General features: G+C 36.6%; 1 protein-coding gene across 1 annotated transcript in view; it reads right to left on the bottom strand.

Annotated features, from left to right (window-relative positions):
* Positions 1-16,641, bottom strand: part of LOC149088441 (uncharacterized) — a 36,139-nt gene extending 19,498 nt beyond the window's left edge. The window contains exon 1 of the mRNA XM_089247533.1: positions 16,375-16,641. Within this exon, the coding sequence (XP_089103659.1) occupies positions 16,375-16,449 (75 nt within the window). The 5' untranslated portion in view covers positions 16,450-16,641. The remainder of the gene's footprint in view (positions 1-16,374) is intronic.
* Positions 16,642-27,577: the final 10,936 nt, after the last annotated feature.

The raw sequence follows: 27,577 nt of genomic DNA, 5'->3' as shown, positions 1-27,577 counted from the left end.
CTTTTATAGTATAACTCCGGAATAAGAAATATTTCAAGAAAATACTTTGCAACGGTTTATTTCAAATTTCAGGAAAAATTACCAGTTCGTAAGGGAAAGGTACCTTATCTATATCCTCCGTCGGGTTCGAACCCAGGACAGTGACAGCATCTTACCACCATGCCACTCGCGCGCGCGCGCTACTGCTAAACCAAACGTACACCTCATGTACATTCGTCTGCGGAACTTCTAATGAATTGGTACATGTTCGAATGTGTGTGTACGATTTGTGAATCCAACGGGAAGTTTGTTTTGTGTAGTGCCGCCATCTACCGTCAGTTTTTTTAACTATGAGTGATATAGAGAGATAGATGGCTTTCTCTCAGCCCAAGATATTGAGGAAACTTTATTTTCTGAATATTATGCTGAGGTGAACTCGGAAAGAAAAGTCCCAGAGGAGACAAGATGACTTTTCTTCACGAGTTCACCTCAGCATAATGTTCAGAAAATAAAATGTTTCCTTGATATAAGTGAAATAATTGAATAATTGTATCGTTGTAAGCTTTTTGCTCTCTGTGGCGAGACTTTTTAACGGGGAAATGGCCTTATCAATAAGCTAATGCAGCGGTTCTCAAACCTGTTTTGACTCGCAAGGACATTTTTAGTCTACAATTTCCATGGCACAGACCTGTAGGCTACTTTTTTATTTATTCAACAACATTGACTGATTTATTTTCCTGGAGTGCCCATGGAACCCATGGGAAGGGCACATGGAGCCTTTAGATCACCGCGGAGCAAAAGTTTAGAACCAATGAGCTATCACACACTATTCCTCACACCACCAGTTCAACCAATCACAGTGCACAAAGAGTGAATTACGTTGTCAACGCATCTTCACTTCATGGTCACCCCCCACCAACAATTGAACCATTTTCCTGGCACACTTTCGCAAAATACCTGCATGTTGGTCATGGAAAATTGTGAACACTCTCTCTTTTTTTTTTCCTCCCCCCCTCTCTTTCTCTATTTTCTCTTAAGACACGTAGAGCGTCCGAATTGAAGTTTACTTTTTACTACAACTAATTCAGAGGAGGCTGGGAGCAATAAAATAACCGGGAATAAAATAGAAGGAAAACGAGAAGTTCGTAATATAGAGATTTGATAGAAATGAGAGTGTGTTCGTAAAATGGAGCGGATTTCAACATCAGCTCTGCGGCATGTTGTTCGGGAAGAGAAACAGTTCGTAAAAAAAAGTGGCTGGTCGTAAATTGGAGGTTCGTAAAATCGAGCGTCGACTATATCAACTTAAAAGTTCGTCGTATAATTGAAATTTTGTTAAAAAAACATCTACAAACAAGTCATTTCGAGGAATTCTTGGATCAATAAAAAAAATTTCCTAAGCCCATTAATAACTCTGAAACGTAAATAATAAAACGTTAAGAGATGTTCGATAAACTCTGAATATTTCACCTAAAAGCATTTTTCTTTTCGAGAAATAATTTCGATCGATAAGTTCGAGAAAATTCTCTAAAATATTGAGAAAAAAATGTATTCCGCGAGAGAGAAAGAAAATCCGCGAATATATTTTTCCTCTTTTCCACGAAACTCCGTGCGTAAGTGTTTCCTTAAAAAAACCAGTTTCTCGATATATAGCCGTCAAATATTTTACAATTTTTTTTATTTTTCCTTTTTTACAGCCGAAGACGTAATATCCGTTTGCAGTAAAAAATGGGGGAAAAAACGCTTACGAAAAATACATTCGCAGCAGACGTCTGCAAATGTCACTCAATAAAGGGGAAAAAAATACATAATAATGAAACGTCCAAGAAAGTGTTTCAGAAACTTCCACGGAGAAAAAAAAACTTCCCCCAAGTTTTACGCAACTTGAATTTATGATGATAGGTTATAAAATGTCCCTACTTTTCAAGCCATATCCGACACTTCTCCGTCGGGACATAAATTGAATTGAATTTGCATAGTATTTTTAATCATCTCAGTATTCTCTATTTATATAGTATACATAGTACGCCAACTGGGCCATCATTGAAGACTAAATGAATGTGAATTTTTTTGTTAATGTTTTCATATCTTTCTTTAAAATACTTGATTTTTTTATGTTGTTTTAATTGAAATTCGATATTAGATGAAATTGACTTATTATTATTCACAGACCACAACTAAAATTTATCACCATTGTGGGCCCCGACATGTGGACTGTTCCAATGTTAGTTAACACATATTCGAAAAACCAACAAGTATTTCTTCATACTTCAAGCCCCTTGTACCAACAAAACAACACGTAGTTTTTCTCTGCACTACTAATTCTATGTCCCTTCCCTGTACATCATATTAGCTTACTATTATACATTCGAGCATAGGCGTACGCAGAATTTTCTCAAGTTGAGGTTTCAATTTTTTTTTCTTCTCAGGGGGTGGGGGGGAGGTTTACGTTTTTTCCGGCAAAATAACACTATAATCTCGGCTGGGGGAGAACTCCAAACCCCCTCCCCTTCGCGCATGCCAATGCATTCGAGAAATAGAGTTTAGTTACGGTTTGAACCGCCACCTATCAAATGAAACTGTCATATATGCCAAACTGTCGGGACGTTTCGAGGCCAAGACTATTGTATAGATTTTTGGCCATCATCATCCTACTCCTCACTTTCCTCCTGGTCTCAAATCCTGAAGAGAAAAAAAAATTAACCAATATAGATGGTGACATTAAATGAGCTTGACAACTGTAGGAGCAGCATATTGCTTTTTTGCAGATTATGACAGTTCAAAAACATCTACTACATCATTAATATTTGTTCCTGTCTTTATTGACAACATATCGCGTGAATTCGAATAACCTTTCTCATAACTAGAGCCCGAATTATAGGCATTTGCAAATTTTGATCCTTTCAGTATTAATGCACACAAATGCTTAAAATTGAAGAATTGAAGTTTAACGAAAGTTCAATCACATTTTTATCATTTTCCAAATGAGTATCGCTTTTAAAAATCCACATGAATAATAAGCAATTGGCAAGTGTTCGTGTTTTTCGTAAGAGATAAACAGTATTCAGAGAGAGGATTTTTTAGTGAATTACCAAAGATGTTTGTAACCTTTGATGGTATCCGTTGCTCAAGCAGGATTGAAAAAATTTACTCATTTCATCCTCGTTAATATATAGCAGCGTTTCCCAAAGTGGGCGATAGAATTGTCCCGGAGTGGGGGGGGGAATAGAAACTACGGGCATAACATAGGATCCTATGGGTGCGCTTGAGGTGGGGAGGGGGGTGATGAGAGAATGAAATTTCTGAAGAAGGGGGCGAAACAAAAAGTTTGGGAAACTATGATATAGATCAGTAATTCCCAACGTGGGCGTTCATGCCCCCTGGGGGCGATGGAATGTTCCGGGGGCGGTAGAAGCTACGGGTATAACATAGGATCCTATGGATTAGGTTGCGTTGGGGGCGATGGGGAAAAAATATTTCTGAAGAAGGGTGGCGATGGGGCAAAAAAGGTTGGGAAACTGTGATATAGAGCATTAAACTTTTCGACAGTTTTTTTTCTAAAAATCTAAGACGAACCAATTGCTTAAGACAGAAATAATAAATTGTAGTGAGCATCACTAACTAGGGTGACCAACTCGCCCATTACCAGAAACTAGAATTTCTCAAATAAAAATCGTGTAAAAATAATTTTATTATTAGTATGAGAATTTCTTTTTTATGTTAATGAATATGAACTGAGAATATGGAGAAATGATAAATATGGGAGAAATCAATGCGAAAATTCAGCCACTTATCTGTTTCTCCCTTACGTGATGGGTACTACAAATATTATGCCATAAAAAAACTAAATTAAATGAAAAAAAGTGTTATGAGAATAAAAAATGTTTAAATTATTATCAGTATTGTAATGTTGTTACCTTTCTTCACATTTACCAACATTTTTAAATATAAGAAACATCACTGACCGAATCCATCGTCCTAGACTGAAATTTGAACTAAATTTACGGAAAATTTAAATAATTTATTGACGATTTATCATATTTAACAATACGATTACACATAATCGCCGGTAAATGTGAAAAACGAAATTTATTAAACTTACAAAAATGTTTAGTAACTATACGTAATAGCCGGTTATTATGCATAATAACCAAATTCCTCAAATTTCCGTAGCATATGGATAGCGGGTCTGTTTTTTTGTTTGGAAAAATTATTGTGGTAGTGGGTGGTTTTTGTTGTTGTTGTTTTTTTGGAAGAAAGTGGCGCCATCTGTTGTAGAAATCGGAGAAAATTACGTCATCGAGATATCGCGATCAGACGTCATTCTTTGTTAGTTTTCGAAACTGAAAACCCTAGTTAGTAGTGTTATATGTTCCAAAATGCTGCTAGTGAGGAATTGTCAAGTATGCGTTTTTGTGTGATGGGTCTGTGACTTTTCCTTTTTTCTTCGTTTCTTTTAACTCGTACGAAATTTTTCGTCATTTCTCGTTTTTTTTACGAGCACAAATTTTTAAGAAAATAATTTCAAGTAAATTTTATTCACTTTTTTATTATAAACCGGAAAATGAAAATTTTAGAATAAAATGCGGTTTTGGTCAACATTTATATACATACCGGTTATATTACTCTATAAATTATAGGGAAAAATCGTAAACGAAATTCCCAAGAGCAAATATGAAAATTTATTTTTCGGGGAAAGAATCATTTTATTGAGGAATCACAAATGTTTTTCGAAATTTTCAGTTCAAAATCAGGGATTAAATGTCAATTATTTTAGGGTTTCCATTTTCAACTACTGTTTTTGTATTTTCGCATTTGAAATATATTCTCTTCCAAGGAATGAGAGCCTGTGCATTAGGACTTTCATAATGGAATATTCTAATTTCATTATTACGTATAATAGGATTATTCTGCCCTGCAATTATTTTGCATTCAATTCCAGTTTTTGAATTTAGATTAAATTAAAAGTAAATATTACAGCGGGGCCACTCAAAGAAAGTGCAGTCATACCCAATAATCTAACAACCATAGATGTGCCCACTAAAAACTTTCGTTTCATACCACTAAAGATGCAATACCACAGAATAAACAATGGGGCATTTATTACATTCCGTGTGGTGATTGCTCTCTTGAAAAATCGCGAGGACCCGGGTTCGAACCCCACCGTCACCATAGTGGTGGTCGGCTGAAGTTGGTTTTCTGTGGTTTCCAAGTTCAAGGCGCGAATGCGAGTCAATCTCCCCGTTAAAAGTCTCACGACAAACAGCAACAGACCTACAAACAGCACAAATGTAATTCAATCGTAACACATCACTCACTTCCCTTCTGAAATATAGATGGCAGCACTGAAAAATCAAACACAACACTACATATACACTCAGACTGTTAGGTATACACACACACACAGTTACGCTTCCGGAACAACTCACTAGGTAGTAAATCGCCCATAAATGGCGATAGACCTGAGTTGTGATCGGTTTGAAAGAAAAAAGAAAGAAAAGATCCTTCCAAAATATACTAATAAACGATAATAAATCTACAATCTCCGATCGCAACACCATGGCTAAAATTCATTTCAAGCGGGAATTATAAGAAAATTCGAATAGACCAATCGGATAGCACTATTCCGCAAGCGTCCAATCATGACGCTGCATTAGTATCTCACGCAGGCTCACGGCTTCATTCTGACCACGACGTTTGAAGTGGACAGACGTACTTTTTCCGCTGAGCGTTAAGATTTGGTATTCAACCCAAGTGGGAAAATCGTTCTCTCTAACTAGTGGTTAAATATTTTTAATCTGAAGACGACACCCATTGGTGTCGAAATGCATTTGTATGGATGTTTGTATTTGCCTTATTTGTTAATAAAATAATTTACTGCCATTTTACCTCAGAAAAAAAAATAGTATAGAATAGCGTGTTGGTATATCGGTGTTCACCATTATGCATATACTGTAGATGCGTCATTGACGCATCAAAATTCAATTTCACTCCTCCAAATCATTGATGAACGGAAACACTCTCCTTCAGATTTTAGATAATTTTTAAATTATTTCTCACTGATAAAAAAAAAAAGTGTCCCTCGTTTTACAAAATTACCCCCTTAAAATTTTGGAGAGGGGAGTGGAATCACTCTTCAAAATTATAGTTTCAAATTACTTTCGAGATAGCACTCATTGGTATATATGTTACTGCACACTCCGAATCGGCCAGTTGAGTTCGTGAACTGGTCGGCTCAGTTGACCCAGCCAATGTCCGAATATCGGGATTTCACCGGGCTTTGGCCGGCCCCTACATATTGATCCTTATGATTCGGGGTCATCGCCACGTATTTTTTGTGATAATTATGACCATTTATAATTTGCCAATCGCGCTCAGCGGTTGCAGTTGTATCTGTGCGTTGACAGAATAAAACTATAGATGATGCCTTCCCCCCCCAACCTCAACCGCGTCCAACCGCGCCGTAGTCAGGTCCCAGCCTAAAAGCCGTGTCAGTTCAATCCAAACCGTAAAACAGCCCCTTTAAGGCTGGGACCTGACTACGGCGCGGTTGCACGCGGTTGAGGTTGGGGGGGAAGGCATCATCTATAGTTTTATTCTGTCAACGCACAGATACAACTGCAACCGCTGAGCGCGGTTTTTTCAACCGAGAAAATCCACATTTTTTGGGACGGTTGGGGTAACCGGAAAGCTGCCATCATGTATTGCAAAGGCTTGAGCTCCCTGATGACGGTTCGGCTGGACCTGCGGTTGCTCTCTTCCATTGTCTATTAAGTGGTTTGACAAGGAGGGTGATGGGATTTCGGATGCACTGGACAAAGGAATTGCTCTCCTTCGTAGGCTGCCATAAAAAAATGAGAGGAGAAGACAAATTCGAGGAACTTTATGGTGAAGTTCCATGCGACGGAAACTAATTCTTTGTTTGGCGCTTTTGCACTGATAGCAATAAAAAAAACCAATGAAGAAAAAATTAAATTTTTCTAACTAGTGAAATTTTTTTGCTTTCCTATATGAGCATACCATACATTAAAACTCGGTTATAATGACATTCATAAACTAACATGATTACGCTAAAACCGAGATGTATATTTTAGAACACTTGAATGAAATGCATTGGATCCCGATTATAACGTTTTAGCAAAAAACCAATTAGTTACCTCACCCAAAAAAGTACAAATTACCACGGGGCCCAACCATTTCTAATAAATTCATAAAAAATTATCAGAAGTAAAAATAATCAGACATCTGAAGGAATATATTTTTATATTTGAAAATTTTCCGTATCAAACTTTTGAAACATTTATTAAAAGCCCAAGTATGAACCGGGGAGGAAATACGTCCCTAAGAGCTGCATTGGGTGTGTTTTGCTTTCACTATTCTGTTTTTTGGTATTTATTTTTGCATCGTATATGAATGTGGCTGTCTATCTGTTGTTTTTGCAATTAAAAAAAACTATCTAAACCAGCGGTTCTCAACCGGTGCTCCGTGTGAACTCCCAAGGGCTCCGCGACCCTCGAGGAAAATAAAAAAAGAACCAGTAAAAATTGGAAAAAAAATAATTATTAATATTTTTGAATAAAAATAAATCAGTAACTTTGATGAATAAATAAAAAATAGGCCTACAGGGCTCCGCCATAGAAATTATATACTGGAAAGGGCTCCGTGGGTTGAAAAAGATTGAGAACCGCTGATCTAGACAAAACGTTGTATGCGGGTAATATCTAAGAGTGCACTAAGACAATTTTCACACCTACCGTTCTTTTCAAGCAGTTTTTGATTTACAAAGCCGCAACTAGGGAGAGCGGGTCCACTGTATCGAGTGCTGAACTAGAGGGGGCGCCGAATTGCCCCTTTAACACCACTCCTTCTAACCATTCCTTACACGGGGACGCCAAAAGCTTGCTAGCTCCAGTTAAAAAAAGTATCTGCGGCCCTGTATGAACCTTAAACCTTGCAACATACATACTGATGTACAGGGCCACAACGACATGCGTGGTCAGCCGGGATAAGCACGCATTTTGGCGCCCCCTTTTAATATTGAAGGAGAGATGAAAGGTTAACATTTGCGCTCCTGTCTGGCTCGGAGTTCGGGGCATCAGTCAGTGCCGTCTTAACATATGGGCCCACCCGAGCACGACCCGGGTGCCTCAAGAGAAGAGGGGGCCTCCCAAAAATGAGATCCGATTGAAATTTTCAAGTATTTACCATGTAGGGCCTCCTAAAAACCACTTGGCCCGGGGGGCCCATAATACTCTTAAGACGGCCCTGGCACCAGTCCCACCTGCTCCTCTCTAGTTGCGGCCCTGATGCCGTATGTACAGGGTGTTAAGCGGGCCGGGTGCTAAGCGGTTCAGAGGGGCGGCAAATTTGAGAAATTCTTTACAATAGAGATTTTTCTTCAATTTCTTCAATAAATTTGAGTCACGCATATCGGAATAAAGTTTATAGAAATAACTTTTCGTGAAACGTTGGCTGGTTAAAGGATGAACCCAGTATCTATGAAAGCGTCGGCGTCGCTCATTTCCCCGATTTCTCACGATTAGGCTTACATTATCAATACATTGACATGTGTAGACAACAGGTGTAGAGGAAGGTGGGATCAGGACAAAGATCTCAGGATTCATGTTACTTCTTAATGTCATGCATAGCTTTTTGCCAAAAACCGTCTTGGCGCAAACATTGAGTGCACAATGTATTTTTATGAGGTTTTCTTTTAATCCCATTTTTGACTAACGTTGCGTTTGTGCAATGCTTTGTTTAATATTTTTTTAAATAGTTTTCACGTAAACGTTTTTATGAAAGGTGCCATTCAAGTATTACGTAAGCAGATTTTCAGCCATTTTTGACCCCCCCCCCCTGTCAGCAAAAATCAGCAAAACACTGACCTCCCCCTCAGCAGCGTATGTCATATATATTTCATATCTTCAAAAAGGGGGTGGTTGATGTTAAGCAACCTTCAAACCCCCCTCGTTCCCTTGTCATGAAATGTCCGCAAATCCGAAACTCCCTCCCGCCTCGATGCTGACGTAATACTTGAATTACCCCAAATAAACATTTTTGGGAACTAAAAGGTCTAATGAGTATCATAATGTTTTTTAAAATTTGATTTTTTACAGTTTTTAAAACATGAAATTTTCAGAAATTTCATTCCGATTTCCTATCTGATTTTTTTTTTCCTGACCATCAAAAGAAATATATTTTTCTTTTAAATAGGTGAAAATAATTTTTTCCTTGCCTTTTTTTTTTGGTCACATGGGGTTTCCCAAAATTGCAATTATTATGCTTAATTTCCATTAATTAGAAATTTAATTAATTGGAAATCTACTTTAATTACAAAGAAAAACGTGCTAAATTCATGGCCAATTTTTTTAAACTTCAAAAATGTTATTTAAATAGTTTTTTAATATGTTATTTAAATAAATTATGATGATTCCAGTCACGATATATGAAAAAATTTGTGCGATTTGGTCACGAATCGTAAAAGCATCAAAAATGGGTCAACTTGTAGGCTGTCTTTCTTCAACTCTGAATTAATTTCAAACGGCAAAATTGTTACAGAAAATTAAATTTCATTACATGAATATTTTTATTAGTATATACAGTAAAACCCTTCCTTTTTGTGAACACGGACAGGACAAAAAAATTAAATCCATGTAAAATGGGTGACCGTTAAAAAGAGGATTGAAATTCATACTTTTATATATTATACAACTGTAAATTATTATTTGTCCGTAAAAGAGGGAGTATCCGTTAAGAGGGGGTTTTAGTGCAATGCAGCTTATGAGCACGAATTTGCATGCTAACTGGAGCCAACTTCAGCTTGGCGAAAATAATTTAGCCAATCCCGAGATGTCACGTGACATTAAAAAATAAAAAACCCCGGTTGCTAACAGCAGTGTGTGTTTCACGCGAAATTCCACGGTTGCTGATAAGATCAACCGCACCAGCCGAACCGTAGTGTGCCGGCAGCCTTAAGCTCAACCCTCAGAAGATTTTCTTTTCCTTTTTCCGGGAGCGTTGCTTTTTTTGCCATAGGAATTAGAATTGAGTGTTGTTTGCATCCTATTTTCTTTATTTCTGAATGGATGAGGTAACAACTCCCGCTTTTCTTATTCCGGAGCGGTTTTTCGGACTATATTTTTTCATATTATCTTGGAACAAGCTGGGCTATGGATAGAATAGTGTGTGTGTGTGTGTGTGTGGGGGGGGGGGGACCTCACACACGAATTCTCAATGAAGAGATATATGTTCCAGAGTGAATGAAAAACATTTCTCCAGGAAAAAACAGAATTCCGGAAACCTAAAAAGGAGGGGGAAAGGGATAATTTTCCGAACCGTAGGAGGACACTTGAAATGACATCAAGTTATAGGTGGAGATAGACTTGGAAGTCTGGGGGCACGGTCATTATTGCTGGGGGGGGGGGCACGATGATGATGTCAATTATACATACATATATACATTCAATCAGTCGACTCTACCTTTAACCCCCCCCCCTCCCACGCCCGCCCCCCAGGGATCTCCGCCTATGCATCATGTACAAGGAAATGTCCTCCTAAAGGAGGACGTAACTATGGATAGACCAGAATTGTGCTCGGTATGGAATAATAATTTTGAATATATCTCAGCTCCCGCGCATAAAGCTCAATAGCTTTATTTCGGTTTCGCCGAAACAATTGCCTGCGCTCCTTTCAATGTAGGAGAAGGATTTCGTCCACAGGTGGCTGCTCGGAATTCGTGCTTTAATTGGAGCTTCATGTCTCGTCTGATGAGACTTTCTTTTAATGAGGGATACTCATTAAGCTGTCGTCTTCTTTCTTGGCTTTCTAATGAGTACTCGTTACCTTTGCCAGAAAAATAACGTGCAATTCACAATGAAAGAATTTGAAGAAAAAAATGAGAAAAATTTTGAAGAAAATTCTTGAGTTTAAATAAAAACTAGATTTTTTTTTTTTTTTCCATGAGGAATACATTTGTTTCTCGTGGAATCAATCTTTTTCAAAATTGCTGAGGCATTGCATATGCAAGAAACGAAATTTTAATTATGCATATGTGTGTAACGGTAAATATGATAAATCGGTCATTATGCATACTTACCAATCGTCTTGGTAAGTTCGATAAATTTATCACTTTTACCGGCGAATATGCATAATACCCACAAGCGTCGTTGGTAAATTTGATAAATACTTGAAATTTACCGATTTCATCTGTGATTATGCATAATACCCTAATATAATTGGATAATTTGATAAATATAGAAACAATTTCAAATGCGTCTAGTATGTGTGATGAATATAGTCGGACCCGGACCCGATATAGAGATAACCAATTTTACTACCGTGCCCCGATATAATGATACAATATATGTATGTATTATCATGTATATATAGTATATCATATAGTACGGTTTATCATGTTTATCAAAGACTCGACGCTTGGGTATTATTCATGATCACCGGTGAAAGTGATAAATTTAAGGAAATTTATCAGACTTGTCCAAGTTGTCGGTGATCATGCATAGTAGCCGGTTATTATGTATAACAACAGCATTTATCACATTTAACGTAACATATACAGGGTGTCCCCTACAACTGGCGATAAACTCAGAGGGGTGATATTTAACATCAAGAAAAAGAACGAAAATCGTCGTAGGACATGATATCGCAAAGCACGTTTAGTCGGTGAAAATCGCATAAATACTTATAAAGGGTCAGACATCGTCAGCACACCCGGTATCGTTGAACGCGCCCGACAATCGTTATTCCGTCGCGGAAGGCTGTGAAATGACCTTTTGCGGCCGCAACTTCAAACAGCTTCTGTAATCATTTCTCTTTGTTTTCTTTTTGACATTGAGCTTTGCTGCTGTATCGTAATCATGCTGCCAAGTAAATGGGATTTTGTACTTATATATATATTTTTTACTTTACTTTTTTTACTCATTTTGTACTTTGGTTTGTACACCACAGGCTGCGTTGTAATCATGCTGTCAAATAGATGTTTTTTTCTACTTATTATTGGCCTTTTTTGTGTCACTCGACGTCACACCCTTCATAAGTATTTTTACGACTTTTTCAATTAAATGTGGTTTGCGATACCATGTACTATGGCCATTTTTGTACCTGTTGATGCTTAATATCGTTCCTCTGAGTTTGTCGCCACTTCAACACAACACCCTGTATATATTTTTTTGACAGTCTGGGTAGAAACACTTTTTGGGGTAATTAGAAACCAATTTATAGGAGAGGGCTCTAGGCCTCTTTTATCAACCCGTACGACTCCGGTGCGAACAAATAACGAAATTTGATTGTGACCTATTCATTAAGCACATGGGATAACAATCAAGTGCGAGAAAAAAAAATTAAATTAAAAAAAATCTAATTTCCCACCATTGACATTAACGGAATTTTTTCCGCTACTCTGTATAAAGGAATTATAATCATAAATAAATCCCGTTATACTCCCCCTACTTGTTGATATATATAGAGGAAAAGTAAATTCTCTCAAGATATATTTAGATAATTGGATTTCGTTTGATACTGGATAAGGCACACGTGCCTTAATTTGACGCTTGGAAGTTCAACGAAAATTAATTGGATTTCTCTTTGAGTTCTTTTCGTTAATAATAACGAAAGACTTTTTTTTTCCTCTGTCTCTCTCTCATTAAAATAACGTTCAAATCAAATGTTTACATTCAAATGCACTGCTCATGTGGAGGGGGAAAAAATCGTTTCTCGCTTAAATGTCACTTCAAAAATAATGAGAATAAATTAACTGAGTGCGAGTTAATTAATTTCGCCTTCTCGCTGTATCTTTGGGATATACGCATACGCATGGAAATCCGTATATAATTTATCTATCCATTTTGAACATTTTCATGGAATTTATACATGGATAATCAACATGGCTTCTATGCTGCCATTATTGCAAAATTATTTGATCAACTGATAATTTGCAAACACCCCCCCCCCTCCCCCGTTTCCCTCTAAATTAAGAGGTTTGCATGGGACAATAAATTGCCGCTGTGGTGGTCGAGTGCAACTAGATGCTTGATTAGCCGGCAGTTTGGCACCCCTTGTGATGTTCAAGGAGAGGTTAAAGGGTGAAATTTGCGCCCTCCCTTTCTCGCTCGGCACCTAGGGCATCAGACCATCACCTCCTAGAGATAGAAAGCCTCTGCAGTGTTTGCCATAAACGTCATTCAGACTACCTAGCAAGTTTGCCACACAGCATCGTATTTCGTTTCTTCTTATTTTGGCGTCGAATCTTCCTGATTGCAAAAGCCGCGTAGTGATTGGATGTGGGGCATAGAAATCGCCAATTCTGAGCTCGATCATCTCATCATCTGAGCTTTTCCTCACAACATTGATACTCCGACAGACCAGACACGACCCAGGCTCTGTCCCTCCCGGGGTATAAGCGTTTGAAATTACAACATTAATACTAGCACGAGCAGGGAATTTTTTTTTCCCTAAATATTCTGAGGGAAAATAGAATACTTACTGACGTCACAGGCAAAGTGCGGAGACCTTCTATCTGTAGGAGGTGATGATCAGATCCCCCTCTACAGTTGCGGCCTTGATCGAGTGGTCATAGAGACGGACTCTCATCGCGTCGACCCGGGTTGGAACCCCACCGTTACCGCAGTGGTGATGGTCTGAAATTGGTTATCTGTGGTTCCCAACTTCAAGGCACGAACACGAGCCAATCTCCCCCTTTTAAAAGTCTCGCCACAGAGAGCAACAGACCCACAACGGCACAAATATCCAATCATAACACTTCACTCACTATTTCAAATACAGATGGCAGCACTAAAAAAAAATTCACACACAACTCTATATATATATATACACACTCGGACTGTATACATACATCTCACACAGGTACACACACACCCTCATATTTCCACCACATCGAAAGTGGAAGTAAATTGCCTATGGCGATAAACCGGAGTTGTGCTCCGTTTGAAAGGAAAATAGGAGAAGAGGGCAGAAAATTGAGCAATGTTGACTTTGAGCAGTGGTTCTTAACAGTGCGGGATATTTAGGGGGGTGCAGTGAGAGATTTTGACCGATTATTCAGGATATAGAAATTACGTCAAAAATCGAACATTTTCAAATTATTTTTAAAAAAATGAATCACGCCGCGTTTTCGCACCTTATTTTGTGGCTTTCACTCGCAGAAATTTGTCACGTGTGAAACTCGAATATTCTCGGTTCAAAGGGGGGTTTATACAGAACACAAATTATTATATCCAGATGCCTTTGGAAAAGTTTCTTTTTCTGTCAGTGATACTACACTGCTCAAACAATTAGGGGGGTACGTGTGCTATTCATTTAACTGTTTCTCAAAGTAGACGATATCGCCCCCCCTGGGGGGCGATGGAAAGGTCCATTAGAAGCTTTGCGTTTAGTATAGGATCCTATAGGTTGGGGGCGATGGACCAAAAAGTTTAGGGGAGAGAGAGATACTGATTTAAATTATTAAAACTTGAAAGAAAAAAAAACCCCCCAATATAAGCCTACATTCACCCGAATGTGATCAATAATCTTATCTGTTGCATTTCCAAGTTTTATAAAAGAACTTTTCTAAAGCTTTTATAGTGTAATCCCGGCATAAGAGCATTTACACTGATACTTTGGCGAACGATGATTCGTCACGGAATCACCTTCGTTAGCCGAGACGTGATTTCCTATAGGTTTCCATGGAAAGTCGTTTGATTCGTTCCGGGTGCTACCCAAAACTTGAAGATGCGAATATTGTTGTTGTTGTTGTTGTTTTTGCATTACGAGAGACAAGGTAACAACTTTCTAACTGGGTTTTTTCGTCAAACGGGGACTGTATAAAATGTCAATTTTTAAGTTTTAATAACTATACAAAACCCTTGCAACATGAATGACGTAACTGAGTGCTGCAAGTTACTAGGAAACTTTTTCCTAATTGGAAGTAGGCCTCTAGGATCAATGGTTCACCAGTAAAATTTCATATTCTCCCTCCCCATTTATTATACACCCTGTATAACGATAACCTCTCTCAAACGGTATTTTTTCTTGGTGCGTAGAGTACCGTTGTATCGAGGTCTCATTGTATTTCGTACCTTTTATCATCCTCTAATATTTTGGGACCCGATGAGGCTCAACACTTTGCATCTACATATGCACGGCTTTGGTAATGAGCTTTGTAAAAGCCTCTCGAAATCAAAATATTCTTCTTTCAAGAAAACAGAAAGCCAACATAAATGTATCGTTTTCCCCTTGAAGGTTAACATAAATATTCAAATAACTATGTATAATTATTAGTAGGAATATTATATAATGTTGCGTATGATTGACTTGAAATACTTCATTTAAGAAAATTACTATCGAAACATGCTTATAATAATCATCACGTAACAGCGCCATATAAATTTTCAGATGCATTGAAATGAATACATGTTGGTATTTTTATCAACATTTTTATCAACTAAATCTGATAAATCTGATACTATACATAAATACCTAGTTATTATGCATACTTACCATCCGTCTTGATAAGTTTTATAAATTTATCTCTTTTACCGGCGAATATACATAATACCAACACGTCTCTGGTAAATTTCATATATACACCAAAAAAATTATCAATTTACCGAAGATTATGCATAATAACTAAATGTCGTTTGTAAATTTGATAAACAACTGAAGTTAATCGAATTCATCTGTGATTATGCATAATATCCTGGTGTAATTGGTGAATTTTATAAATATGGAAAAAAATTCAAAATTACCTTAGTATGTGCAATGAATATAGTCTGAACCCGATGTAATGATTACGATCGTACCCCGATATCATGATGCAACACATGTATGAATTATCATTGTATAGTATATATCATATAGAACGATTTATCATGTTTACCAACGACACGACGCTTGGGTATTATGCAACATCGCTGGTAAAAGTGATAATTATATTAGTTGTTATTAAATTCATCAACGACGCTTAGGTAATAACCACTGGTAAAAGTATTAATTTAGGAAAATTTTATCAAATTTACCAACGGCGTTTGGGTGCAATGCATAATCACCTGTAAAAGTGATAAATTCAGGGATATTTATCAAACTCGCTCTGTCATTATGCATGATAACCGGTTATTAATACATAATACGTATGCCAATATGTATAACATAACCGGATTTATCACAATCACCGTAACGTATATATCATAATTGACCTGAAATACTTTATTTAAGAAAATTACTCTATCGAAACCATACTTATAATAGTTTAAAATAGGCATTAAAAAAATGTTTAGATGCTTTAAAATGAACACATACTTTTATCGGCATGTAATGAGACATGAATCGGGTCCCGTGACTCGAGGGGGGGGGGGGGAGAAACATTCATTCATGCATACTTACCAGCGTGTAAATCGCCGAAAAAAAACTGCCGGTGCGGACACTCTTCCAGCAGAAAAAGGACTTCATTATAGTCATTTCTTAAAACGTCTCAACAGTCCTTTAACTTTCACCAGCGAAAAAATAAATGATGAAATGTAGTAGATATAAATAAGATCCGATGAAATGAATGCTTCTATTTGTTACGTTAAATAATTGATGGAGAAAAGAAAAATCTCTCTCTTTTTCTCCTTATCTCTTCTTTGCTCTCTCTCTCTCTTTCCAGGAGTGAGAAATCCCTGTTGATTTAACAACAACTTTTGCCTGGTAACGTCTGCAGCTGGGAGATAACTCCAGAATTCCATGGTCTGGATGGAATGTAACAGCGCCACCTGTCGCTTCCAAGACCACCGATCATTTGTTAAAGAAAACGACTTTCTTATTTTGAGATCTTTTTTTTCGGCCTCTTTCTCTCCAGAACAGCTTTCTCAACCTTTCTGAAAACAAAGACCAGTAAAATGTCTGAAACTATTTTACGGACCACTTGTGTCCCGTATTACGTGATATTTCTTTAATTTCGGTTCTTAATACTTTTTTTTATACATTTGTCCCGTTTTTTTCCTTTTTAATGATGCCTTTATTTGAATTTGTAACATTTACTGGAGTCGGGAATATACAGCGTTTTCATAATGCAGGATATATAAATTATTTTGTGATAATTATGGCAAAAAATATCGCTATTCGTTTCACATATTTATCAGGTTCAAAGTTTTTTCCAGCATTTTCTCAGCAATTTTAATAAAAATTAGTAATTCTGCATACTTCCGGGGCTATTTTTTTTTTTTTTTTATCACAATTGGTAATGTCCCGTATTTTAGCTTGTTTAAGTTCCCAGTTTAAAAAATTGAAATATGGTCACATTTGAATATTTTTTCTGTGAAATACATAATGTTTACTGTGATTTGTAGTAGCCCTTCAGCGACTTTGTAAGTCATTAGAAAATTGCATTTTTTGGAAAAATTTAGTGATATTCCATCCTATATTGAGAAATTGAATTTTCTGGATGTTACGCCGAAACTAATATTTGGAAAGAAAAGTGATTTGTCTACTCCGAGAGAAGAGGAGGATACAAATCTCTTTTCTTAAATTACGTTGCCTTGAACATCGGTGAATGAGTTCGAATTCTATTCGCTTTCTCGTACCGATAAAAAGATTTTGTATTGAAAAAAATATCGCGCATAATTGAAATAAACTTCGCGTTGGGACTGCCACCTATTGAATGAAAATAAAACTATCTAATATAATTCCTACAATATAAAATGGTTGTTGGTTTTAAATCAATGTACAGAATGAAAATGAACAACATGTGGTATGAAAGTATAATTCCTTTTACGTTGCACAACTGTGTAAAATTTATGCGCCAAATAACCGATTACTATGTTTTGAAGTTTCCCTTAAAATTACTTTGTGAACGGCGCGGAAATTGGTATATTACCAATAATAATATTACAATTATTATTACAATAATATTTTATATTACAATAATATTTTTGTACTTTTAATTTGCTATCGAAATTATCGATCAACTCTATCGCATAGAGTGGCATTGTGGTTTGATGTACATGACTGATCTTGCACTGCACCAATTTGTATAATTTCGGCTAACACACTTGTTTTTCTATTACTTCTTTTGTATGTTAGATTTATTTTTTATTATTATTTTCTCATTAGTGCATTATGTAGCATTTTGGTGAATTGTACATGGGTGATTTCATTTTTGTGTCCATTATAATATACATTTATCGCACAATGTGTATATGTATGTGTGTATGTATATGTATACAGTATATATATATATATATTTTTTTTACTACTATTGATTTTGCTGATCAACTCTATTGCAGAGATCAACTCTATTGCATAGAGTAACATTTTGATGAAGTTTGGCTGATCTTTGTGCATTTTACTATTCTGATGGTAGCATTTATCGGACTGTATGTTTTTGTTTTTTTTTCCTATTAACTTACAAGCACTTCACATCTACACAAACACGCACAAACTTGTCTATAACCCCCTTCATAGCTAGCAAGAGCAGTCTGTAAGTCGCCAGGCAGCCCCTTTGGGCTGGGCAGCGACGAGAAAAATTAAATTCTGTCTGTCTGTAAATTGGTATATTAACACTTAAATGACCGCATATTATTTCCCGTAGGCTTACTCTAAAAACTGGCGATTTTCTCGTTTGGAAATGAAAAACAAATGCATATAGGAAATTAAAAATCAAGAAATCTCGTTGCCAGTCTTTTACGTCTCAGCATTGAAACACGAGAAATCTCGTGAGCTGTCGTTTACGTGTTAACATTGGCCAACATTATACGCATAAAACGTATGCCCGTATGCAGTATAAAAATAAGAAATACATGGCTCCATATCATTATAATATTGTGTGTTTTCAAACTGCACATCGGTACAGAACAGCGGTTCTCAACCGGTGCTCCGCGAAGCCGTTGGGGCTCCGTGTGCACTTCCCAGGGGATCCGCGGCGACTCGGGGAAAATGAAATAAATCAATAAATGTGGTAGATAAATAAAAAAAAGAGAACTACAGGATTTCCCACCATAAAACATTTACACAAACAAGGGCTCCTCGATTCAAACAGGGCTCCGCCATAGAAATTATATACTGAAAAGGGCTCCGCGAGTCAAAAAAGGTTGAGAACCACTGGTATAGAACAAACAATCATTCTATTTCAAGCACTACAACAGACAGTCCCCCCCCCCCCAAAGGAGTCCTAGCTTGAAACGATTTCTCGTATTTGTAATAGCAACGTATAATACTTTGACATATAATAAATCAGAAGAAGTTAGAAGTTTTCTTAATAATATTTTTTTTTCCGATGGTTCGCAAATTGTTTCTCCCGATTAATGCCGGTTCACGAAAATGTTCACTTATTTTCAGCGGTCCTGGAATGAGGAAAAGTTTTATGAACACTGCACAAAACCGTACAAGGTCCAGGCTTTTTGGTGCCAGTAGGTAATTTCATCCGTTGCCTTGCAATTCAACACTATATACAGTATAATGCCCTCTGAATTTTTTTTCTCAAAGATGTCCCGATTTTCAATTGTGAATTAGCTATTTTCCCGGGTTTCATCAGGATTTGGAATATGTAGATATAACAATATGTAATCTTTGACGTATCAATAAATTATGGTTTTGCCATAGATGCCCGGGTACCCTCCTCCCCACGGGGGCCAAAGTGCTTACGTTGCTTCTTGCGACAGAGTCTGGGTGTGTGGTAGTTTCTCCAGTTCCGAGCACCTAAAAACCATGAAAATGTTAGGTATGTTACACACATGGAACATGAGAGGAGGGGGAGGACCAGCGTCAATGAAGGAGTCGACTGATCAAATATATGTATATGAAAATATATGATGTATATGCAACAATATGAATTGGTATCATCTTCATTATCATGCACCCCCCTCCCCAGCCTTTCATGTCTATCATCACCTATGACATTGTAGTTCTAAACTTTTCGTCAAAAGGTTGGTAGACATCCCCGAATTGAGTTTCATTCACGTCAGCATGCATAACCAAAAATATCACCCATAGGTGACACAGTTCGGATCTATACCATGCCATTCTATAAAGGTTTAACAATTAAGTGGTGTACTTCGTAGGTTATAGTTTCTCAAACTTTTTGTTCCGTCACCCTTTTCATCAAAAAATTTTCTTTCTCATTGTTCCGCCCACCCCCTCAACTCAAACCAACCCATAGCTTCTATTGCACCCCCCATACTATCCTATTGCCCCCCTCAGAGAGCGATATTGCGCACTTCGGAAATTACTGACGTAGGTGGACACATTTCAGTGAGCACTCAGAGCGTGTATATTAAAGGTCTTCAATCCATCCAACGTTGCGAAATATGGCTTCATAAAAGATATCGCTCCGAGAGAGCAGAAACACATGCTTCACACTTGAAATGGTGGTCGATGGACATCACGTGCCGCAGACAATGATAATAGACTGAGCGTGGGCCGAACATTTTTATGTTTCGTACTAAAGAAAATGTTGCTTCACACGACGGCTTGTTAACCACGTCATAAAAATCAAGTGACGGGACCCCGAGACCATTATCTTACGATTTTCTGGAGGAGACCCATCTTCATGCGCGGGTTTGTCTAGAGATGATTCTGATAAAATAATACCTTAAAAACATATTATATTGCACGATGTTCCAGATTTTGCGGCACTTACGGCTTCACCAAACTAATACGATGCTCTTATTTTTGCATAAAATCTCAACAGGCAAGAATTCGAGATGACAACCTTGAAAAACATGGCTAAACATTATAAGTAGAGTCCGGATAAAATGCAAATGTGCATATTCATGTACATATTTTTTTCCATTTTTTTAGAATTAATGCAGATGAATAAAACCAAAGAGTTTTCAGAATAAGTGCCTATTTTTGAAAGTTTGTTTGACCTAAATATTAATATTGCTCCTAATATTTTCATAATAATGGGGGTCCCCCCCCCCTACTCAAAAGAGATGCTTGTAATATTGAGGTTTTTTTTTAATGTCAACGTGTTTGCAAGGTTATTTCTGGAGATATGTCAAAGGCATTCAAGTCTTTTTTTAGAATCAGTGTCGAAATTCTTTCTAGAAATTAGCTAGAAATTATTCTAATAAAAGTAGAAGTTATGTAGCAGTAGAAGTATGTGGGAATATTTTCCTGAAAATCAATATGCAAGAGATAGAAAATACGCATTTTAATAACATATCTGCTTTCTTTTTTCTCATTTTTGGTACACATTTTGGCAGTTTTAACTTTTTCAGGATTTTTTAGTGCATGACTTATTTTGAAGGTTTTTAAGTGCATGGTTTAGCATTTGTAAGTACATTCTTTGGCATTTGTAAATGCATATTTTAGAGCATATTTCGCTACTTTTTAGTGAATATAATCCGGGCTCTAATTATATATAAGAATTATATTGCAAACAAAGCATGTTTGTAATGGAAGAAGTATATGGAAGAAATATTCTGAGTTTATAGAATCACATTTTTCGATTCAACCTTGCATATCCCATTTCACATTTGTTTGATTAAATTTTTCATCATGCGAGTGAATAGAAATGGAAGAGAGCTGTACATATGAGCACTTTCAAAGCCTCATTGTAGTATCTAGGAACTTTGGTACTGTTATTTCAGATGTATTTAGGTGCTCCTCCCTCTCTCCGCCCACTCCCGAGAAGATATAGTTTCTACGAATAGAATACGTATCCTATTTTAGTAGGTACATATGTATTTGGAATGAAGTTTTTCCTCCTTTTATTTGTCAAGAAATACTCTCGGTGAGTATATTCCTTCTTTGAATTTTTTTTTTATCCTTCTTAGTGAGGTACTTCCCCATGTATCTAGTCAAATACAGTTCATCTTTTTCTCGAAACAAGTTTCTTCAATCCCATCCCCCGTCTTGGTCGGTGGAAGTTAGTTTTCTGTCATTTTCCAACTTCGTGGAAAGAATGCAAACTGACATTCTTGTCAGAAAAATCTTGTCGCAGTGAGCTGAAAATACGTGTATCTAAATATATGGGGTTTTATTTCAATATTTTTCCTTATGAAGTGAAAGAGGAAAACATACAGTCCCGCTTAATCGGATAACGGATATAATATCCACTTAAATGGATAAAATCCTCCGGCACCAAAATTTCTCCCATAGAGACAATGTTAAAGTTCCCCGCTTACTATGATAATTTCAACGACTTTTCTCCACTTAATGGAATATTACGCTTTATACGTCAACTGTTTACACACATCAGCCACTATACACATAATGTTTTATTGAATGAAACATTTGGAATTAATGGAAAATATGTTACTAAAGCAAGGTAACAAAAATACATTTGAGAGTAGGTACTACTTTACCGTACACCAACTCCGGTCATACACGCCCTACGGCAATTTCCAACCAGTGGAATTGAGTGGGAAAGAGAGGATTTATCTGTGGTCGCCTTCGTCTCGGTAGGTAAAGAATATGTTTCTGATGTTCTTGCCCGGATTTCATCCCGTGGACCGTGATGGTAAGCTTCATAGTGGAAGACGAGCATCTTACCAAAAAAAAGTAGGTACTGGCCTAAGGTGAGAATAGGTGAGAGTAGGTACTGGCCTCCAAGTATTCAAGTTGTCTTCAATACTTACATTTAATTATTTTATTTTTGTTCTCTGTTGAGCCAATAGAAGGCGCCAACTTTTCTAATGAAAACTAAGGTATAGGTATTAAAAAATACCTAGAAATCTTATAGGTGTTGTGATCATAGGGTTACATAGAAAAGGAGGACATGTCCTTCTATTTGATGTCATTTCAAGCGTCCTCCTACGTTTTAGAAAACTGGTCCTTTTGTCCTCCTTTTCAGATTTCAGGAAATATTTTTCCTTTTTTCCCTGGAGAATTTTTTTTTCACTCTGAAACATCATCTTCATCATTCTATCATATTTTTGTTTTTTCGATTCAATTTTTACACCCCTTTGATCCATTATCGTCGAAATTCGCGGAATAGGAGAACCCGAAGTTGCCTTTTTGCGCTCTGGAAAAAGCAACACTCACAAAGGAAAAGAAAAAACCTTCTAAGGGTAGAAAAAGAAAACCTCTCGCTTTGCTCCAGACAAAGTGATGAAACTGTCCAAACCGAGTGATCAATTCATTATAAGCGGAGAAAGACATTATTTGTTCTTTTTGTTTCCTTTATTCGCAATTCCGATTTAGTTGGGAAAAATTATTTTGTTGGCGCCATCTCTCTCTCTCTGTGTGTTCTGAAAATTAGGAAAAGTGACGTACGCGCGCAAGTCCTCTTTTCTCAGTTTTCGAGTATGGTAACCTTGTGTCATCATCGTAATTGAATCTAATTTTTATTTTTGATGTTTGATTTATTCGAAAAGCTGTATTAATATTGATACTTCATCAGTTTTCAATATACAAACTATACCAACGTTGTAGTTAAAATGACTAATTGTAAAATAAAATTGTTAAAATGACAATTAAATTATTCGCCGCGCAATCGGATATTGTGTACTAGAATCGCTGATATCCGATTAAGCGCGGTCGACTGTGCGTGGTTAAAGTTGAATTAAAAACTTTAAACACTTGTTCTTTTGTTAAAGGGAAATATTTAATATTTCCGAAAAATTATGGTTTTTTTTTGCCTTCGATAGAGTAAGGAATATATACGCAAGCTTTGTTATACAGCTTGCATAGCTAAGTCCCCCCCCCCCCCACCTTCCCCGCCGCAAATTACTGGTGAACCGTTGATCGTAGAGGCATACTTCCAATTAAAAAGGAACTAAATAACTTGCAGATTTGTAGATCTCCTGTACAGTCATTTATATTGCAAGGGACGGTTTTTCTTTACAGTCAGGGGACGGGCTGTATATTTATTGAAATAACCAAAGTTACATTTTTACACGGACAACCTGTCCTAAAAATTCCAATCAGAAACTTTGCCCTGTCTGAGTTTTTTTTCTTCAAACAAGCTGAAATGCCAGTACAGAAGGAAATAAGTGGAAAGTAACTGAAATCACTAAAAAATCTCCGAATGGTGGAAAATGAAGTGCGACTGCGAATCGCAGGGCAATGAAATGCAATTCATGGGGCAGCGTAAAATATGGCATACATGTGAAATAATCTTTATTCTTGTAATATTAATAATCCGTGATACTCGTATCCCCGAAAGACACGTATGATCTGTCTAGGGAATTTTTTTTTTTTCAAATCAAATCAATTTATTAATTAATATAATGTTAATAAAAGTATTACATTTGATTAATGAAAACCACCAAGGAGACACCTAGGTCCCATACTGGTTGTTACAATGAAGTTAATTTATAAACACTAACAATTGACAATATAAAATATAATTACAGTGTTTAGTAATTTTGGAGGAGAAAAAAAATGAAATGAAAAAATCAAAATAAACTCACACACATATAATACATAAGTTACATATAAAATACAATATAATGATGCAACGGGCAGGGGGTGCATTATTACTTATATAAAAAAAATCGATAAATAAATCAACATGAGTTTATATAATATGATTTGAATTACACTGGTGTAAGAAATTAAGAGAATTTGCAGACTTGGTCGATTATCTCTAGAACTACTGTACCGATTTTAATGAAATTTGATATGTGCATACATTGATACAATACAAAACAAATAACCATTCAATAATTGTAATACACACGCATGGCCGTGCGTAACACTCGTTGGAGTTGGAAGGTATGAAACAGCGGTTGCAGAATAAACAAAAAAATGTGTTAATAGATGGGTTAATAGGGAGTATGGTCCCCTCTTACAGATATGCAGGTCTCGCAGCGTGATTTCATACTTGAAATAAGGCAGTTTATCATTTCCTGTGGCAATTGGTCCCAGTCGTTCAGCAACGCTGTTTTCATTCCCTGGATGGTTCCCGGAGGGGGGTTGCGAGTTGCAATTGCCCTCCCCAGAACGTCCCAGACATGCTCTATAGGGTTAAGGTCTGGAGATCTGGCTATTTCACCAGTGTAGTACAGCAGAGCTGACAACAAAAAGGAATTTTAAATGAGAAATTAACCAGTTGGAGCGGGAAGTCAATCTATAGAAAAAAAGGGGAGTGCGAATTTGAGGATGAAATCAAAAGTAGTTTTCAATATTGACTATTTGAAATAAATATTGTTTAAGAAGTTTTTCTTGAAAGTCGAAAATGTGGATGGATGTAAAAGTTCATTTGGAAGGCTAATATAAAATTTAGGAATGAGGAAGCTAAAATGTTTTTTGAGATAATTTTAATGAACTAAAGGCAGAGAGTATATGAAATTATGTCTATTGGATGTTCGTGACGAATTCAAAGGTAAAGCGAACTGTTTTTTATTGATTATAAGTATGGATAGGGTGACCATACGTGCCGTATTTCCCGGGACAGCCCCGATATTTTCTGTTTATTTGGCTGTCCCGACTTTTTGGCAAAAGTGTCCCGGTTTTTCCCGTATTTTACACGAAGCATGCTTGAATTTTTATTCTTTATTGAAGTCAAAGATTGACATCATTTTTCAACTAATAGATTATTTTATGACAATTGCAACTATATATGAGAATATTAATCTCCCACATTTGCCTTGGTGAACGTTTTCTTTTTCGTGGAATACATTTTAATCCACCTGCAATTTGTGAATAATAGTAATGCATCATTTCTCGCCATTATGATTTTTCCGTAATTTCAACAATATTTGGCAACTTTGTTTGGTTTTGGCGTAATTTTTGGTGACAATTGGAGATGTCCCGTATATTCCCGTATTTGGAATCCCAATGTCCCGTATTTCTGTCGAGAAATATGGTCAGCCTGAGTAAAGGGTAGGATATTTAGGCGTAGAAAAAGTTCATTTTGTTGGTGTATGTAGACACACGTGCCCCCCCCGAACTGGGATTCGAACAGAGAACTGTACAGCTCTAAAGAATAAATAATTACTAGGGCTATACGTGATAGAGCATATTTTTTCAAAAAATTTTAAGCCATATTTTGCATATTTCATGATTTTCGATAAAATTTTTTTTTTTTTTTTTTCCTCATTATTCCAATCCCGCTTCATACTGGTATTTTCGGGTTCCCTCCTCTGACAAAAGCTACGGGACCTATACGTAGTAGCATTGATTTTGCTCACCTTTAGGATTAATTTATGCGAATGTTGACAATTTCGAGTTTTCGATAGATCGACCTCACATCCAGAATTTTCTGGGTCGTTCCAGTATTTTCATGTAATTTTGGAAAAACCGACTTATTTTTTTTTTGCAAAAAAATGTCCCGTTTTTCACATATTTCAAACGAAGCCAGCATGATTTTTTATTTTTCATTGAAATCAACTTTCAAAATCATCATCTTCCCAACTCGTAAATTACATTACCATAATTGCGATTATAAAAAGGATACTCATCTCACAATAGTGTCATGCTTTTTTGTATACGTTTTATTTTGTAGAATTCATTTTAATTGACTGCATTTTGCCATTGTGCTTCATTTCCCTCACCATCAACGACTTTACAGTGATTCTTGCAATAGTCGGCAACTTTGCTTACTTTTGGCATCATTTTTGAGAAAGCTTTTTTTGAGCTTTTGTGCGTCTTCTTTTGCTCAGTAATTTGAAGACCAGTGTCCTGTATTTTTGTCTGGTAAATATGGCATAGTATTTGAGATCCTGATAAATTAATTATGTTATCATACATACGTCCCGTACTCCACGGGACAATCCTGGGTTTTCTTTTCTTTTTCTGGCCGTCCCGGCTTTTCCCGTTTTTTACATGAAGCCCACTTTAATTTTCATTCTTTATTGAAGTCAAAGATTGAAATTACATTATGATAATTACAACTATAAATAAGAATATTAATCTCTCACATTTCATTTGGAGAACGATTTATTTCGTGGAATCCATTTTAATCCAGTGTGATTTGCATTTAATGCTTGATTTCCCCTCCATTGTGATTTTTCCGAAATTTTATCAGTATTTGGCAACTTAGCCCCTATTATCACCAGAAATAAACAATGTCCTGTATTTCCCGTAGAATTAGGGTGACCGTACGTCCCGTATTTCCCGGACAGTCCCGGTATTTTCTGTTTTTTTTGACCGTCCTGACTTTTTGGGAAATGTGTCCCGGTTTTTCCCGTATTTTACACGAAGCCCACTTGAATTTTTATTCTTTATTGAAGTCAAAGATTGAAATTATTTTTCAACTCATCAATTATGGTATATTATGATAATTACAACAATATATAAGAATATTAATCTACCACATTTGTCTCGGTGAACGTTTTTTTTTTCGTGGAATTCATTTTAATCCACTGCAATTTGCAGTAATGCTTCATTTCCCGCCATTGTGATTTTCCCGTAATTTCAACAATATTTGGCAACTTTTTTTTGGTTTTGGCGATGTTACGTATTTTCCCATATTTGGAACCTCGATTTCCCGTATTTCTCTCGAGGAAATATGGTCAGCCTACGTATAATTTATAATCCCAATTTCCGTATTTCTTTCGAAAAAATCATGGTCAGCTTACTAATGACCGGATTTTGTCAAAAAAATATGGTCAGTCAAATGTGTGTCTGTAAATCCTTTAGTTTGGTGCTGCCATCTAGTACAAATAAACAACATCGAGGAAAAGTAATAGTTGCGTCACGGTTCAGTCATTTGTGCTGT

The sequence above is a fragment of the Pholcus phalangioides genome, unplaced genomic scaffold, assembly GCF_987345545.1.
Source record: "Pholcus phalangioides strain wild (caught in Gottingen) unplaced genomic scaffold, Ppha-v1.0 ptg000003l_1, whole genome shotgun sequence".
Lineage (NCBI taxonomy): Eukaryota > Metazoa > Arthropoda > Arachnida > Araneae > Pholcidae > Pholcus > Pholcus phalangioides.
Note: the sequence above shows the minus strand (reverse complement) of the source record. Positions and strands in the feature narration are given on the sequence as shown.